This window comes from Girardinichthys multiradiatus, chromosome 1, assembly GCF_021462225.1.
Source record: "Girardinichthys multiradiatus isolate DD_20200921_A chromosome 1, DD_fGirMul_XY1, whole genome shotgun sequence".
In the NCBI taxonomy this organism is placed as follows: Eukaryota; Metazoa; Chordata; class Actinopteri; order Cyprinodontiformes; family Goodeidae; genus Girardinichthys; species Girardinichthys multiradiatus.
Genome location: NC_061794.1, coordinates 5,483,360 through 5,502,448, shown reverse-complemented (window position 1 = coordinate 5,502,448; position 19,089 = coordinate 5,483,360). Strand labels below are relative to the sequence as shown.

The window sequence follows — 19,089 nt, the reverse complement described above, 5'->3', positions numbered from 1 at the left end:
GAGAGGAAGGTTATGCAGTCTAAAAACACCTATAATAATATTAATATTATATTAATTCAACAAACAATTAAACAAGTAATAATCAGGCAGCATACGCCAATAACACTTGGTTTTATGAGGCTCCAGAGCAAAGAAGCTATGGTGAGAAAACTGCATTTTGTAGATAAAACTACAGTAATTCATGAGTCTTATTTGTGTTGTGATTAAACAGCAGCTGAAAAGTCTAAGAACCGCTTCAAAAATACTCTTTACTGCCACCAGCTCTCTATGACTGCAGAGAAAGCAGCTATTATTATAAAATAAAGGAAGAAAAGTTTTCATTTTTGCTGAAAGTTTTACAGTCTAACTTACATAAATAGCTTTTTTTTTAAAGAGGGTGTATAGTTATAATCGTCAGTATCTTATTTGGAGAAAAAAAAGCAGTCAGTGTGTTCTTAGTCTCGAGAATCACCAAGAAATTCTCATAGAAGTGTCAAGCAAACAGTTGATTAGAGCAGAACCTTCACAAGTGAAGTTCAATGATGCAATACATCCCAGTCCCAAAACATTCCCAAATGTTTGAGCAAACATTAAGTATTTTTAGTAGGGATTGTCGCCTTAAAGGAAAAAATACACACATACACACACACACACACACGCATATGAATAAAACCTATTCACAGTGGGGTTTTGCATCATTGGTCTGAAACATTACATATATTGATACTCTGCCAATGATCCAATACGGTTTAGATGCATAGACAGAAAAAACTATCATAAAACTACATTTCACCTCTCTATCACAACACAGTCCCCTTAACATTTAGGGTAAACAATGTGCATTTAAATGCAGAGCAGTTTTGTTTCATTTGTGTTGATGCAACCACATAAAATGAAAAAATGGTACCACACAACTAAGTGCACGTAATTAATTAACCTAATATAACATTTCACAAACAGGTCTCATCTAACAATTCTAGTGCATTTTATTAAACCCTGACTCACAACTCGCTTAGTTTCAAACATAAAATTACCTTTCAAAAAGTTTCCTTCTATAACTTCTGTCCTTCTAAGTTCATTCAGTACTGCCCCCCGCCACCCCTAGTGACAGTTGTTGGTGTATTAGTTGTCTCTGATTTCTAGAAATACGCGTACATCATCAGCAGCTGGCATTACTAAACAACCTTTGTATATGTTCAGTAAAGAAAGTAGATCTATACCTGTCTATAACTGTCAGCATTTCCAGATCCAGCATGTTCCATATCAGGCACAAGTTGAAACCTCAAAGTGGGACATGGAATGGAATTTGTGCAGCCTTCTTGTTTTCTGCTAAAAGTCTTGAAATGGACATGTCTCAACATGGTGTAGAAAAAGCGATCCCTTTTAAGCTCAGTGCTTCCTGTAACATTCTTTAAACACCTCAGTGATACTGAAAATAGCTAAGGTTGCTTCTGCTTCACTCAGAGACAGCATCCACACTGAAGAGTGTCGTTATCAACATGACCTGGCAGCACCTAGTAGGGTGTGTTCACTAATAAAAAACAAGTCATTTTTAATTTGCGACTGGCCAGTCACAGGTAAGTGCTGGTCAAGCTGAAAATAGATAAATCCAGATAATTTGGGTATTCCGTTTCCTAAAGTTCCCAAGGAACGTATCAAAAGTAAGATGTGTTTCACAAGTTTGCTATTTTTCTTCATTTTCAGCCATTTTGACTTCATGCTGCCACCCAATGTAGTGTCAACGTATTGCAGGCATTTGACATTATAAACAGGATGAAGATCAAGTTAACTTCTTTTAAATCAGTCAAACCCAGGGGTGAAAGTAGTTTCAAATTCATGCTGGTGCTTAGGGGCGGAGCTAGAGGGGGGGCTAAGGCATCAAAACTATGAATTAACACATGTGGAATTATATACTGAACAAAAAAGTGTGAAACAACTGAAAATACATCTTATATTTTAGGTTCTTCAAAGTAGCCACATTTTGCTTTGATTACTGATTCACACACTCTTGGCATTCTGTTGATGAGCTTCAAGAGGTAGTCACCTGAAATGGTTTTTACTTCAAAGATGTGCCCTGTAAGGTTTAATAAGTGGGATTTCAAGCCTTATAAATGGGGTTGGGACCATCAGTTGTGTTGTACAGGAGGTGGATACAGATGATAGTCCTACTGAATAGACTGTTAGAATTTGTATTATGGCAAAAAAAAAGCAGCAAGTAAAGCAAGTAAAGAAAAACGAGTGACCATCATTGCTTTAAGAAATGAAGGTCAGTCAGTCCGAATAATTGGGAAAACTTTGAAAGTGTCCCCAAGTGCAGTCGCAAAAACCATCAAGCGCTACACAGAAACTGGCTCACATGAGGACCGCCCCAGGAAAGGAAGACCAAGAGTCACCTCTGCTGTGGACGATAAGTCCATCCGAGTCACCAGCCTCAGAAATCGCAGGTTAACAGCAGCTCAGATTAGAGAACAGGTCAATGCCACACAGAGTTCTAGCAGCAGACACATCTCTAGAACAACTGTTAAGAGGAGACTGTGTGAATCAGGCCTTCATGGTAAAATAGCTGCTAGGAAACCACTGCTGAGGACAGGCAAGAAGCAGAAGAGACTTGTTTGGGCTAAAGAACACAAGGAATGGACATTAGACCAGTGGAAATCTGTGCTTTGGTCTGATGAGTCCAAGTTTGAAATCTTTGGTTCCAACCACTGTGTCTTTGTGCGGCGCAGAAGAGGTGAACGGAGGTGAACTACATGCCTGGTTCCCACCGTGAAGCATGGAGGAGGAGGTGTGATGGTGTGGGGGTGCTTTGCTGGTGACACTGTTGGGGATTTCTTCAAAATTGAAGGCATACTGAACCAGCATGGCTACCACAGAATCTTGCAGCGGCATGCTATTCCATCCAGTTTGCGTTTAGTTGGACCATCATTTATTTTTCAACAGGACAATGACCCCAAACACACCTCCAGGCTGTGTAAGGGCTATTTGACCAAGAAGGAGAGTGATGGGGTGCTGCGCCAGATGACCTGGCCTCCACAGTCACCGGACCTGAACCCAATCGAGATGATTTGGGGTGAGCTGGACCGCAGAGTGAAGGCAAAAGTGCTAAGCATCTCTGGGAACTCCTTCAAGAATGTTGGAAAACCATTTCAGGTGACTACCTCTTGAAGCTCATCAACAGAATGCCACGAGTGCACGGAGCAGTAATCAAAGCAAAAGGTGGCTACTTTGAAGAACCTAGAATATAGGACATATTTTCAGTTGTTTCACACTTTTTTGTTCAGTATATAATTCCACATGTGTTAATTCATAGTTTTGATGCCTTCAGTGTGAAGCTACAATATCCATAGTCATGAAAATAAAGAAAACTCTTTTAATGAGAAGGTATGTCCAAACTTTTGGTCTGTACTGTATATATACGTGTGTGTGTGTATATAAATATGTGTCGTTATATTTACATCTATCTATCTATCTATCTATCTATCTATCTATCTATCTATCTATCTATCTATCTATCTATCTATCTATCTATCTATCTATCTATCTATCTATCTATCTATCTATCTATCTATCTATCTATCTATCTATCTATCTATCTATCTATCTATCTATCTATCTATCTATCTATCTATCTGTAAAATGATGATATATTAGTTTATCTAATAACAACACACTAGCTCAACAAATGTAGATCAACTTCTCCGAAACACCATGTTTGAACTTTCAGAGTTACCGTAGTTCCCCTGTGGTGCAAGCACAGCGCGACGGTTCCGAGCCTGCAACAAGCACGCGCCTTTTGTGCTAGTGGTACGCAGTACCGGACCGTACCGGCCCATTTTCACCTCTGGTCAAACCTGTTTTCGTTGTCCGATGAGCTAACCCCTCCCTCCTACTTCCCCATGTCTCAATCCAGGTCTCCATCCAACGGGTCCGGACTTCCCTAAACCTGAAAGGTCTTACTAAGCAGGTTTACTGAAAGTTCTGTTTAAGCTGGTGTCGGGAAATGACTCGCCTAGCCTCTGATAGCCTTCATCCAAAAGTCTCGCCCTTCTTCAACTGGAGGTCCAGGCGACCGAGTAGCCTCTCGTAGTCATCCACACCTTCAACAGTCACTTTTGTTCAAGGCTGCTCATTCCCTAATTTACAACTGGCTCTTGGTATATGGGCTAGGTTAATTTTAGTAGCTCAGCACAAGCCCCAAGGGCGCTGTTTTAACAAACTTGGCTAAGGCAACCTATAAAAACCTCCTAAAATATCTGAGAACCAGGCAACAAGATTTTTTATCACCAACGAAAAACCAACAATACGGTGACTCAAATAATTGAATGTCCACGATTGAACTAGAATTTTATAGATAACGTGGCAGATAATATGTGGCTCCACACAGGCCTCTCCAGTCTCTCAGCTCCAGAATATGAGAACATGCTTGTTTCACTCCTCACTGCTTCAACTGTGTGTTTTACTAATTATTGCATGGATTACACATAAGGATATAAGGATATTTATTGTAACTTTTATGGAGTTAACTGTGAGCAGTTACTAAATGTTGCATGGATTACATGGAAAGATCTCACCTTATTTTGACACTGTATAAAGACTATTTATATCTCAGAAAAGCAATGCCTATTATTACACTTCATAACTTCTATAACAGACAGGTGTTTAATTTATATCCATTCAAACTGACCTTTATTTTAATTCATGGTACTTGTTTAAGAGATCACTTGTGTTAGTGTAGTGATGACATACAGAAGTACATTCATTGTCATGCAAAATAAGATCCTCCTCCCTACACACTAGAGAACTTTAGTGTAAGTTGAAACTTGTTTCAGCACAGACCTACAAAGTAAAACAAAAAAATTATATTTATTGATTTTTTTATTACTTGATTACTGAAACCCAACTCAAATCTGAATGATTTGCTGCCAACAGTGACACAAAGCGCATGGAGGAACTGTTCACCAGAAACCAGCAGATGAAAGAGCAGCACAGATTACTCACTGAGAACATCAAGACACTGGAAAATAGGTACAATTGACTAAAAAACGGCTATTTTCTGTTTTGCAGGGTTACTCGAAATATTGACTTGTTTTCTGAGAATCGACTAATGTGGCATTCAGGTAGTAATTACAGGACAAACTGAGGGAACATAAGAGTGACTAAACAGTGCTACAACAAGCTGAAGCTCTAAACAGGTCAGATATCAGGGAGAACATTGTTTATGTAATTATTGCGAGCACCAGAAAGGGGACCCAAAGGTTTTTAATGTATAGACATTCTTTTAGATTAGTAAGATGGAGAGGTTTACAGGCTTGTTTGAGTCCTTTCTTTGTTTGCAGAAAAAAATGAAAGAAGCTGGTCAAGTTAAATGTTACAGTCATACAGTTCCAACCTAAAAGCATGGAGGCGAAAGTTAAAATAAGGCCTTTTTTAGGTCATTTAACTGGGATACAGCTTTAGGTTAAGCTTAAGCCAATTGTTGTACCTAGTTACTCCTGGTAAGGTTCACCACTGTCCCATATTTTTTTTCATTTGTGGATAATGGCTCTGACTGTGGTTGTTGTTAATTTGCCATTGTCAGACAGCTTCCATTTAGATTATTTCTTGGATGTATGGGTCTGTCAGTGATCTGGCCTGGGTCAAGCTTATCAATTTGAACTCAGCTGTCCAAAAAATGTAGTTAATTATAGGTAATTTATGAATTTAACAAGGCCTTGAAATTATATTTTAACATAAGACCAGGTCGGTGTGGGGAACTTTTTTTCCCTTAATAAATAAAATCATCATTTGAAAACTGAGGTTGTCTTTGTCTGATGATCTGAACATTTTCCCAGACAGCCCAACTTAACAGCTGTGCCTCTTAAAATATATGTGAATTCAGAGCATTCATTCATTCATTCATTCATTCATCTTCTATACCGCTTATTCCATAGTGGGTCACAGAGGAGCTGGTGCCTATCTCCAGCAGTCCAGGGGCGGGAGGCAGGGTACACCCTGGTCACCAATCCATCGCAGGGAATTTCAGAGCATAATTAGTTCATAACTAGATGAGAAAAACACATTAAAATGGCATTTTCCATTGCAATGTAAATAAAGAGGCACAGAGTTTTTAAGATGGGCCTAATCTGTTTGTAATACCTAGTTTTGTTCTGCTGTGTGTTCAGACTGCGAGCCGGACTGTGTGACAGATGCACAGTAACACAAGAGGTCGCCAAGCGAAGACAGCAGGAATATGAAGCCTCACGGATACAGAGCCTCCAGCATATCTCACTCCTTGGTATTCCAGATATGTTTGATTCCTCTAAAAGTTCCTTCATTTTTCAAAACTTTACTTGTTGCTTTTATACAAACAATCAATTCTTTCTTGCTACTTGTTTTTGGGGTTATAGCTGGAGAAATGACCAACCTAAGGAAAGAGAATCTGAAACTTAAAGATGACATAACCAATTTAAGAGCAATGCTTGAGTGAGTATATTATATTTAAATATAAAGATTTAGTTTAATCTACAATTTAGAGAGAGTGCTAAAATCCTATTTACTGATGTTATAGTTAATGTAACCTTGATTTCAAATGGGAACGTAATCATATGGAGAACTGCTGTACATATTGCTGCACTTATAAGGGGTTTTATTAAAAGTGTTAATTAAACAATGAGATAATTACCTTAATTCAAATCCCGTAGGTTTTAAGAATAAATTTGGCAGTTATAACTGAATGCAAAGGAAGCTGTTGAGCAAAATCAGCAGGAGATGCGTTCAATAAATCATCCTTGGGTGTTATAACTACATGTGCCCAACCAGAATCCAATTTAATGTGGTCAAAGTCAATTTAAGTAAAGAGTTTTTATATTCAAATCAAAAAGTATTTGCTTATAGACCAATTCAATCTAATTCATTAGAAAGAGTTTAGAAACATCTCTGCAATTTAAAATTCACAGAAGAAAATGAACAAAAAAATCCAGATTTGTTCTAAAATGTTCAGTTCACTGCTACATATGTTCCACTAAAACTTCCAATGACAGATTCCAATTCAATCAATTTTTAATAAATGTTCATCCAAATCATTCCATATTTGTGCTAAAACTTTAAAGCCAGATCCTTCCCGTTTGATCCATTTCAGCAAAAATGAAATTACCTTAATTCAAATCACTTAGGTTTTATTTATATATATCTAATTTAATTTCCACTGGATAAAAATTAAATGCTTTGCAATCAACTCCAAAAACAGGCAGCCCCAATTAAGACAACAGGACAAACAGCCATGCCCAGTTCAAGTTATTCCAGCAAGATTTCAATAAGTTTATTTCAGTTTCATTTTTAACTCTCACAACAAAAGGCATCTCAGGGCACAGAGAATATAAATTACAATATTGTCCTCTAAAGCACATCCCAGTAAATAAATATACATTCATTCATCTTCTATACCGCTTATTCCATAGTGGGTCACGGGGGAGCTGGTGCCTATCTCCAGCAGTCTACGGGCGAGAGGCGGGGTACACCCTGGACAGGTCGCCAATCCATCGCAGGGCAACACAGAGACATATGCAGAAAGACCCCAACAGTGCTACCAACTGTCCCACCGTGCAGCCTTAAATAAATAAACTTATGAATTTATCTCAAATGAAATTAATAGGTTTAAGAAAACTGATTTAAAGGCCTTTGAATACAATTTATTTCAAATCAAATTGATTTTAGTTTAGCTGAGCTGTTTTTGTTATGTAACAAATAAAATGAAATATAGCTACAATAAAATTGTAACCTGTTCAGTCCAAATAAACTAGATTTAAGTAAACTGTTTTATTTATAAGGTACATAATAGGCAAACACATGTCCTCTTAGCCAATTAGGTCAAATATCTTCCAACTGAATACATTCCAACAAAAATCCGTTCAGCTCAGTTTTATTTGTATACTTCCACTTTACAACTAAACTCAGACCTTTCCATTTTGTTATCTTACAACCAAGTTTCTGTCATTTCATTTTCATACAAATATATTTCAGTTTACACTTTATTGAGTAAAATGTCTTCAGATTCAGTTTAATACAAACAAAATGTGGTACATGCTATTATCAAATGTGAACAAATAAAGTTTAATAAAATAAAGTCTATACTATTTTTTCATACCTTTACCTGTGTGCTGTATTCACATATTTGCTTATATAACTAATATTACTACAAGATATGTGTCTTCCACTTGTTCAACGTTATGCGTCTGTGTGTAAAAACAGAAGTCGCGGCGGGCCCTCCGTTAACAACAGCTGCTCAGTTGATATCAAACCAAAGATGTCTCCTAACCTTTCGCCCTCTGGAGCTGTGGCCCTCGTCAGCCCAACAATCAGTAGTTCCAACAGCCAGCCAGCAGATAGTGATGTAATGGTAAAAACTGAGGCAGACCACAGAGGTGAAGGTGAGGATAAGATGAGGCTCAGAAGACCTGAGAGCAGAGAAATTGTGCTTATTTGTTTAGAACAAGTTTCATAAATTTTTCTTTTTTTGTACAGAAACCGAATGTAGACAGCTGAAAGGCACACAACGCAGGAGCTTCGTAAGTGTTCAAAGTAGCTCTCGCTACTCTGCCTTTGTTAAAATCTAAATGAAGTTTTTACAGTTACCTTATAAGCATGATTTTCTGTTCAATAAAATTCATGGATTTCTTTTTTTTACTGAGAGTCAGTGTAAACATTGCAAATTTAACCTCAGGTATGCTTTGTAATTTTCAAATATCAGAATCAGTTTTATTTGACACCTTTGTGCGCACAAACACAGAATTTGACTTTGGTTCCACTTTGCTCGCAATTAAGACATTTTAAACATAAATGAAGGTAAATAACAATTGAATTCTTTTGTAAATATGTATATATACATTGTTTTACAAAAGAGAAGGACATGGTTGAATTAGTGCAAATGTGCACGGTTTCGATCTGGGCACTCTGACTATTAAGTGTTCAGAGAAACAGCGTGGGGAAATAAACTGTCTCTGGTTATTGCAAACCTGTGAAAGTAAAAGTCAAAATAGTTTGTGACCAGGATGTGTGGGGTTTGCAAAGATTTTAGTTGTCATTTCCTGATGTTAGACCTGTAAAAGTCCTGGATGGAGGGAAGGTCAGCCCTGATGAACCTCTCTGCAGATATGATTGTTCGTTGCAGTTTGGACCTGTCTTGTTTTGTGAATGAGCCAAACCGCAATGAGATAGGCGAAGGGTAGATTCTAGGAACCGGACGTGGGCCACAGTAGATAAATTGTTGTTGAGGATGGTAAGGGGAGGCAGTGTGGGGGGTGTTCTCCAGAAGTCCACCATCATCTCCACTGTCTTGAGCGGTTTAGGTTTCAGGTGATTCTGACTGCACCAGTTGACCAACCAACCCACCTCCCATTTCATAGTCTGAGGTGCAGTCATCTGTGCACAGAGAGGAGTGCGGGGAGAACACACAACCCTGGGGGCCGCAGACGCTAATGCTTCTTTTGCAGGAGAATAAACTGCCGGTCAGTCAGGAAGCTAGTGATTCACTGACAGGTGGAGGCCGGCACTCTAAGCTTAGTGAGCTTCTGGTGAAGGAGGTCTGGGTTGATGGTGTTGAAGGCCGAGGTGAAGTCCACAAACATTGTCCTGGCGTGCATCCCTGGGTAGTCGAGGTGATGCATGATGAAGTGTAGTCCCAAGTTGACTGCATCATCTGTCGATCTTCCAGCAGGGGGCCTTGGATGTCCATTAGATGCTTCAACACCAGTTGCTCAAAGGATTTCATGACCACAGAGACCAGTGTGAAATGCCTGTAGTCATTTAACTAGCTCCAGGGACTTGTTGAAGTCAGCGCAGGTTCTCCGGAATGAGGGGAGACATTGTCAGCTTTCCTTCTTGGTGATGTCTTCTGACACTGCAACAGCCTATTTATATTTTCTTCTGCGATATGGACGAGATGGTGGGAGGTGTGAACGGCTGCTTTCAAACCTGCAGTAGAAGCTGTTAAGGTCTGCCAGATGAGGATTTTAATCAAGGTTGGGGGATGGACTCCTGTGGCTCTGCCCCTTTTCCATGGTCTCTACTTCGGCTGGCTCCACTAGCCTGTTTTGCCATTTCCATCAGTGGATTTTCTTGTCCGATACTGGCTTTTTTGGTGCCTGCTTGGAAGCAGGTCCCATTAGGGCTGAGCAGGGCTGAAATGTGACATAAACAGACTGCTATTCAATGATTGACCATGGGTGTGGTCAGGCGGGATCAGCAGTATGTCAGCGGCATGAGAAGGTATTTGGCGAGGTAGCGAAGAAAATGACAAGCCACTGATTATACCGCACAATGCGGCAGTACCCAGAAAAATTTTAAGAAATGATATCCCGTTTGGGGTGTTTTGATTTTTTTTAAGTAGGGAATGAGAGGAGTTTTTAGTATAAGCAGGTAGCATCAGACCTGCAGCAATCAAAACAGTCGGTTTATTCTGGATTAAACAGCTCAAACTTGCAGTTTCTGGATGGGAGCCAACGTTTTCAGGAGCAATCCTCTTCCTGCCTGTTCTAGTCAGGAGTGTTGATGCTTCTGATAAAATTATCCATGGCTGAAGTTCAGGAAACTGGTCTGTCTTGGTGTGTTCAAGGTTCCAGCTAATGGTCATGGGAAAGTCAAGCTATCAAGTACTCAGAGCAGGGCCTTTTCAAGCCAGTTTGACTGGAGTAATTCAAACAGTTCCTCTGAAGATGAATTCCTCATTTGTGTCACTTTTGCAAAGGACAACTGTGTACTTTGTTTTTATTTTTAAACCAAACAACATGCTTGTTGAATTGTTTTTTATGTGAACAGTGGTGAAGAGTGGCTGCTAAAATATTTTCCCACTTACTGAGTCCATCAAGAGTTGTTTCGTACTTCTATTTTATAATCTAAGTCATATAAATATTGTACTATACATTTTTTGTAAAATTGTAACAAATATGATTTTATTTGCTTAAAAAAATAACAAAACTAGAAATGACTAGCCTATGCAAACTTTCTCCTGAACTACAAAAAAGTATGTTGTCTGGTTTGTTCGGGGGTAGAGGAAAATTAGTCTTGAACGGGTCCTGCTCAGTGGAGCTGCTAATTTGACTACCCATAAAAATTCCTCTTTGATTTTCCAAACTAACATAGGTGTGACTGTTGTCCACTGCAGGTAAGATACTAGGTACTATTATTTACACTAAGCTCCTGTTGAAGTCAAATAAAAACCATATGTATTACTGCATTTGACACTCTAGCTCATATTTAGCTAACACATGATTAAAGTGCCGGTCAAGTTCTGAAAAGTATAGTTATTTTTTAGTATAATAATGTATTTCTTTTTATTTAAAAAAATCTGATAGAGACATTGAAATTAGTTTTTTTCCCTTATTTCTCACACAGGAAGTATATAAGCCTCATTCAACTTCAACACTATCATCCTGGAAGACAGAACACAGGATAACCCGAGAAGGAGAGAGGAGGTAAAACCTTACAAATGGGTTTATACAGCCCTTTAAAAAGAAAGAAATGTGTTCAGAAGAAGAATACCCCAAAAGCCTTTAATATGACAATAATTGCTTTAAGAAGTTCCATGAAAAAAATCTAGCTCTACTCTAGATCTGGTCTCCCAGTGTTACAAGCTGAGACCTGATAATTAGTAGGACCTGGTAGGGGACTTATTAGGTTAAATCACTTGTTGTGTATTTATTTGTTGTGTACTTCTGTTTATTTCCATTTGAACCCCATCCATCCATCTATTTTCTATCCCCGCCATATATCACAATTTCCAAATTCTAAGTCAAAAATTTAAACTGGGAAGCGCCGCTTAATTGGGAATTTCATTTGGGCCTTCCTACCATCCTCGGCCTCAAAAGCCAGCATGGCTGCTGTATGTGTAAAACACAGTGAAAGCTGCACTGATACACTATTTCTTTGCTAATATAACAGTTTGTTTTATGAAATCAGTGGCGCGCATAGTAACATCCAGCATGTACCTGTGAACATGTTCCTTTAATGTTTGGATGGTTAAATTGGAGCATAATACATGAATGAAATTGGAATTTTCAGTGAGGGAAGGATCTGGTTTGATGGTGAGTTGTGGTGTCAGGTAAAATCCTAATAGTAGCTTCAATACTCCCATCCTTAGCTTCTCCTCAATTTAACTATATCAACAGTTAAATTATACTTTGAGCTAAAGTAAACACAAACTATTTCCTCATCAGTGTTAGCAACATTTAGCCTCATTTAATGTCGGTCTGACCTTTTCCTCTTTTATGTAATTCCACAAAATCAAAGGGAAAAGAAAACTGGCTGCTCCAGTGGGTTTTTGTATGGTAAAGTTTATGGGAAATTCTCTAATATTTAATCAGGCCATCTCAAACAGAAACCGTTTGGGCTAATACAGAAAAAGCACAAATAAGCAAAGCCACAAAACCAAGTCCCATTGAAGTGCACAGCAAAACCAGGAGAACCAGCAAACAAAAAAATGAGAGATGGTTAAAACACAGGTCTACGACAAGTCATTTTAGGCTATTTAAACTCTATTTTTTTTTTTTTTTTATAAGATGTTTTTTCGGCACTAGTGACCTTTATTTAATTTTTTTTGACAGTAGGCAGACAGGAAAGAGGGGTAGAGAAAAGGGGAGACATTCGGCAAATGTCACCGGTTTCCGGGACGGCCACTCCGAGGACTGTAGCTTCTGTATATGGTCACGGGCTTAACCCCTACAACATCAGCACCGCACCTATTCCAGGCTATTTAAGTTTGCATTACACAATGCTCAGAAATTTACCAGAAACCTGGTGAGTTGAAAGCACAGTGATCACTCATAAATAAACAGTGATATAAACTTCAAGAAAGCAGTACAAGGAGCAGAATAAAAGCAGCAGTTGAGATGCCTTTAATCCTGTCCAGTCTCTGTACCTTGTACAACCTGTCAGTAGTCTCAGTTTTCTTACAGATCAGGTAAAACTGGTCGCTCTCTGTAACGTCTGGGCAGCATTTATCAGCACCATACAACTCTGGGAATTTCAATAGAAATAAGCTGACTTGTGAACAAAAACCACTTTCACTTGACATTAGACATCCCAAAATTAAGGTTTATGCCCTCAAGCTGATCCTATCATCCAGCGGAATGATGTAGATGACCTGAATAGGGAATGAGCACATAAGTCACACTGCAGCGGTCAGAGAGAGGGAAAAAAAATGGGGAAAAAACTCAAAGAAAGACAGCTGTAATAATTGTGGGAGAGGCAATGGCCTCTCTCATAAAACAAAATGAAGATTTAACAGGTTTGGATCCATTTGAGCTAAGGAGTTATCCAGGCTTGCTTTGGCTATTTTTTGCTTTATTGGCATTCTTGAACTGCGGGGATTTGCCTACAAACATGAATTTGTTGTTGTTAGTGTGTTTTATCTCTGGTTACAGAGCACATGTTTATGCATACGAGAATACAAAACAAGTCATTTAGATAACTCATAAATGAATTCCATGTACATCACTTTGTTTCATTTCAAATTTAGAGGAGTTTTAGAGCACCTCCAAGGTGGCCAAAACTCAGACATTAGTGACAATTTTAGAAAGGAATGTAATTTCCTCACCATCAGCTTAAAAATCCATGGTGATGGATAATAAATACTGGTGATAAAAATGTATAAAATTGAAAATGACCAGTTTTCCATTTTTCCCTCAGGGCTCTGGCATCTAATTAACTTTTTTCTTAGGTTAAAGCTGGGATCTTAACCTTAGGACACATATCTTTTACACTTCATGTAATGTGTAAGCATGGATCTGCAAAAGTGCTGGTGTTCATGGCTAGCTTAGCAACTAGCAAGGAAATGTGCTGGAGCAACACATAACAATCCTATACCCTGTACCCTATAGCCTTCAGTTCTGTGCTTTTAAAGCCATATAATCCAACTTTGCATTGAACGTGAACGTTGCGTTAACATTGAGAAGGCACGGTAATCTGCACAGCAAATGCAGCAGCAGGCAGCTTCTCAGTTCATGGGTAGTAGAGTCTGCTGACTGCAAGAAAAAGCAAAGAGGCTCTGCTGTGATTGGTGGATCCTGCAGCAAGCTAAACGTGTCATACAACTTATAATTACAAAGAGGTATTATATGTTTGGTTGGTTTTACTGTTACTGATGACAAATCTATCAATAAAACAAATATTGCAAGGCTTGCTATGATTTTTACAGAGGGCATGCCAATCACTGAGCTGATTTTTAGTTATTTTTTACATTCCTTCAAAAAATACTTTTAAAATTTATTAGGGCACTGTGGGGTTCACCTTTGTGTAATGTTAACTTCAATGTTAACATTTATTGTAATGTAATGTCAACTTTAATGTTAATATTTAATGTAATGTAATGTTAACTTTAATGTTAACATTGCATTAGATGTTTGCATATATTAAATTAGTAATGTTGGCTCAAAAAAGTTTGAATAGACCTAAGGATCATTCAAACACTCCTTTAGAACAATTAACCAAACTTTGCCATAAGCCTACATTTCCCTGTTAACTGTGCCAACCAGCTGTCTTACCCCTTAGCTGTAGAGAATGCACCTCAAATGCCAGTCTAGTGGCATCATGCTTTACACCCCTTTGTATTGCACTATTGTGATGTATGTCTTGGATGCAGCTGTTCGGCCATGAAAACCCATTCCATGAAGCTCTCTACGTACTGTTATTGTGCTAATCTGAAGGCCACATAAAGTCTGGAAGTCTGTGCTATTGACTATGCAGAAAGTCGTTGACATCTGTACACTATGGGCATCACCATTCACTGCCCCTGCTCCATCAGTTTAACTGGCCTACCACTTAGTGGCTGAGTTGCTGTTGTTCCCAGTCTTCCTTTTCGTGTCTTGTTAAAATAATAAAAAAGAAATGCTAATACATATATGTAATGAATAACACAACACTTTTCTCAATCATTTATTCAAAGCTTTGAAGCACTTGATCAGCATCATGCCCCCATCCATCCATCACCTCTTCGGAAGAAATCTCCCTCCTCACCAGGTGGAGAGGTGAAACCAAGCAGGCCTGTAATCCATGCTCCTATACCCTGCCATCCCAAACGGCTCAAGAGTGGTCCTGTGTCTCTGCCCTGGCCCGCAGACTGGGTTTCTGTGGCTGCTGCAGGAAACAGCAACACATTACAAACCTCCTCCAGCAGGCTTCATTTGCCACACTTTACCAACTTGATCCCGCCAAGCTTACCAGCCACCCCCAAAAGGCATACTGTTGGTTCTCCATGGCAAAAGCCGAGCACCCCTCTCCCCCCTAAAGAACCAACAGTGGTGTTCACATTCAGGAGGATGCCAGATAACACAGAGAATGAAACTAGGCCCCCAGAGAAAAAGGAAGACCCTCCTTCCATTGCTCAGAAAATCTCTGGAGAAGCGCTTAGAGATAGCTGTGATGGGCCTCTGGACCTTTCAGATCACGCTAAGTCTAAACCTAACCAACCTGCAAATGAAGATAGTCCCATCGCCTTACAATGTCAGGAGGGCATACAGAGGAGCCCTGACAGACATGTAAATATGCTGATACCTGTATCATCACCCTCACTCGTTGCCCTTCCTTCTTCCTCCTCCACAACACAAGTCAAACAACAAGAACAAGAGCCAACCAATGATCATAACCATGAGGTAATTTCAAACATCATCACACTAAAGTTAAAGAAACTGCAGGAGATGAAGGGGTGTAATGATGGTATTATTACCACAGGTTAAAGACCAGCAACAAAAAGAAGAAGCGGTTGGTAAAACAGAGCAAAGCAACAGAAAAAACGTTCCTGTCCTCACCTTGTCGCTACGTCCAGGTAAGTAATTAAATAAGTAAAACTTTTTTATATAGCACTTTTCAAGACAGATCACAAAATGCTGTACAGAAGATTGTAGAAATGTCTCCGATCTGCTTGTTTCAAACCAAACTATGTCTAACAAGTCTTCTACATGAAATTACATAAATCGTAATGTAGCATTAAGGTATACATTATGTTTGGGGGATTGTCTTTACTGTGAAACGTTTCTGTTTCTCACACTGTTTGATAAATCCATCCCATTAAGAAACAATACCATCTTAGAAAATATTGGGGTTCTTCATGCTCATCTCTGTCTTCTTACATGAAGAAAGGGTTTTATTACCTGTTCTAAAAGGGCCCTTATTCTGATTGTGTTTCTACTGTGCCTCTGACCCTACTGGTCTAATCCAGCACTGTGAGGAGTTTCACAGGAAAGAGAAGAGAAGACAGACGTTTACAAACTAAACACTTGAAGGAAAAGTTCAGTTTTTGGTTATGCGTGGGAGTTATGAGCAGTCAGTCTCTTACCTGTATTCAATGGAACTCAAATAAAACTCATTTTAGAAAATCAGAGAGGAGCAAAGCTAACAGCTACTTGTAGCACAATTCTCACTAAGACATTGTGCACACCAATATAGATTTGGAAAATTTGCAAGCCAACTTTAATACACATACATTTAATTTTAATTTTTTATGTATTTTTGTTGGACATTTTAAAAACACATGCAAAATGGAGATTTTGCTGTTTCAGGCTTCCAATGTTAATCCCTGAAAGCCCTACGACTGATTTTTCAGTCTGAGTCCCCCATGGCAGTTTCTGTTTGATTTGTTAAACTGAAACAACTCTGACTGCTGAATCACTACACAACCTGACTTTAAATGAGCTTTTATACTATGTCAACATTTTTTATTTACTTTGAATTCCTTCTTCTGCTAAGCTTGAAAAACTAGTTATAAATTTAGCCTATACAGACAAAAGCAGAAGAATCTGTCTTGGAAAGAAAGCTATTTCCTGAATGTGTCACTTCTCCACAAAACCTCACTTCATAAAAAAAAATCATTGCATTATTATGACTGCATTCCACTATAAATTGTCTAAATCTATCTAAAGCTAACTGTTATTTGAAAAGATACACCTAACACCAGAAGTTTACAAACATTATAAAAGTTACAAAATCTATTTATTCTCACTGCCTGATATGAAATAAAGCTCAATTATCTCTGTAGTGTATTAAGCAAAGTATATGCAATTGATGGTGCTAGTTACATTAAGAAAACTGTCTTTCATTGCAAATTTCTCTTTCTTTATTCAACTGCACTGTATAGAAACTTGACAGAGGACTGCATGTCAGTATAAAACTTCAAGTGGAATTTTAACAGGATTGCCCTTAGAATCCTAAAGTGGCAGATAATAATGACAAGGTATCATCTTGGGCCAGATGTATATATGTGAAGTAAGTTATATGCTCTCTCTTCACATTGTGCCATTTGCAGTATTAATAACAACTATGATAATAAATTAAATAATATATATTGTTATTTTTATTGCCCCACTTTGCGCATTTAATATCTACCCGTGTGTCTGCATACATATTGAAGCATTAAATGTTCGGCACGTGTCTCTGATGTGTACATTACTTGTTTTCACCTCAGTTTCCCAGCATGGCCTGTGAGTGTCGCCATAGAGCCAATACATGGACAAATATGAGCTGCTATAGGACTGCAGGGATTTCCACTCTGAGTTCACTATTGATACATCTTAACTCTTGCGTGGATAGGGCGTATGCCATGTTTTTTGTACATGAGACTCTTGGTCTTTTGCCCTCCATGTCTAGCAGGATAGTACATTTCTATTAACTATTTTTTGCAATGTTGGACTTGATCCAATATTTGAATGTCACCCAGTCCAACGAAGGTGTTGTCCTGTTTTAGGCCCCACAGCAAATAGACTAAATTGTTGCTTTTTTAGGTGTTGTTGGTCAAGAGTAAAAACCCATGTAATGTACTGGTAACCTGTCTTATTTGTATGTGTCCAGTGTCAGGGTAGCTTTAGTACAACAAACTGTTAAAAGATCTAGTTGTCATAATCCGCCTATGTGTTAGGTTATTGTGTTTATGTTCTGTTTGCTCTCTCTGCACAGCCAGGTTCTTCTCGTGTTATTTCTGTTCATTCAGGTTTATTAGATTCTTTCTGTTTAGTTTTTGTTACTTCCCTGGATTCCTATGTTAGATGTGTTAGTTTATAGTTCCTTATAGATCTGGTTCCTCTTGTTTATGTTCTGTAGTTTATTGTTTACCTAGATGTTTTTCTGTTACCTACCTGTACTCCCTGCTCATTTGTGTTAGCCACTCTCCCTCAGAATCTTTTAGGCTCCCTTGTAAGCACCTGTTTCATATCCCTCCTGATTGATGCCTCTCAGTTCATTGGTTCATACTCCGCTTCCTCCGGTATTTTAACTCTCCTGTTCTTGTTGTTTGTTACTGGTTCCTCCTGTCTTGTACCGTGATGTCAATCTCCTTGTTTGCTACCTGGCTTATGCCTGCTCCATGTCTGATGCCCTACCTGTGTTCTTTGGCCTCACCCTTCTGTAAGTTTAACTTTGTGGTATTAGAAGAACAATTTAACTCACCATGTCCCGTTGAGGCTCTTGTCTGCACTTTGGTCTGCACTCTCACAGCTCTTTATGATGGTGTATTAAACAAGTGGCCTGGCAGGATATTATGGAAATGTGTCAAATGGTGATTAAGGTCAGTAAAGTTAGAGGAGACCGCTAGTAAGGCAAGTCAGACAAGAGCTATTAAAGAGTAAAGCAATGCTTTCTTTTGGTGTTCAGTATTGGTGTCCTACAGGATGAAGCAAAGGAAAACAGAAACGTTTAGGAGTTGGCGAGTATGTATGCAGACAGGTGGTTATTTTTTACTCTTATTATTTTTCCAAAGCAGTGGTAAGGCTGGAGACCCTAACATCTGCTCTACATAAGCAAGAGTCGATATCATCAAATGGCAAGGTAATCCAAACCAAGACAGTCAGCACCGTGCAGGTTGTGTTGGTGGACTACTTTATTCATTGTCAGCAATCTAATATATAAACATTAGCTGTCTCTTTATTTTCACTTGCAGCCAAAGTGTCCTTCTATTGTGAGCCCACGTGCTTCCTCTGAATCGTCACAGTCCTCGTCTTCAGCGAATGAGGCACAGAGCAGCCTGGATGAACAGGAAGACAAAAGTGGGTCGGGTCAAGAGACCAAGCCAAACTGCAAGAGGAAGAGACCTCGTGTAGAGACCGAAACTGATAGAGACTCAGACACAAACAGTAAGCATGAGTTTATTTTTAG

General features: G+C 38.8%; 1 protein-coding gene across 2 annotated transcripts in view; it reads left to right on the top strand.

The window, feature by feature from the left end:
* rbbp8l (retinoblastoma binding protein 8-like) overlaps positions 1-19,089 on the top strand; it is a 41,861-nt gene that overhangs the window by 15,037 nt on the left and 7,735 nt on the right. Inside the window, exons 6-15 of one of the 2 annotated variants that reach the window (XM_047387854.1) lie at positions 4,909-5,004; positions 6,141-6,253; positions 6,366-6,441; positions 8,206-8,384; positions 8,479-8,522; positions 11,347-11,426; positions 14,894-15,599; positions 15,679-15,772; positions 18,698-18,762; positions 18,875-19,067. In XM_047387854.1, coding sequence (XP_047243810.1) covers positions 4,909-5,004; positions 6,141-6,253; positions 6,366-6,441; positions 8,206-8,384; positions 8,479-8,522; positions 11,347-11,426; positions 14,894-15,599; positions 15,679-15,772; positions 18,698-18,762; positions 18,875-19,067 — 1,646 coding nt within the window. Of the gene's footprint in view, positions 1-4,908; positions 5,005-6,140; positions 6,254-6,365; positions 6,442-8,205; positions 8,385-8,478; positions 8,523-11,346; positions 11,427-14,893; positions 15,600-15,678; positions 15,773-18,694; positions 18,763-18,874; positions 19,068-19,089 lie in introns of both variants that reach the window. The other variant, XM_047387773.1, reaches the window with a different exon arrangement.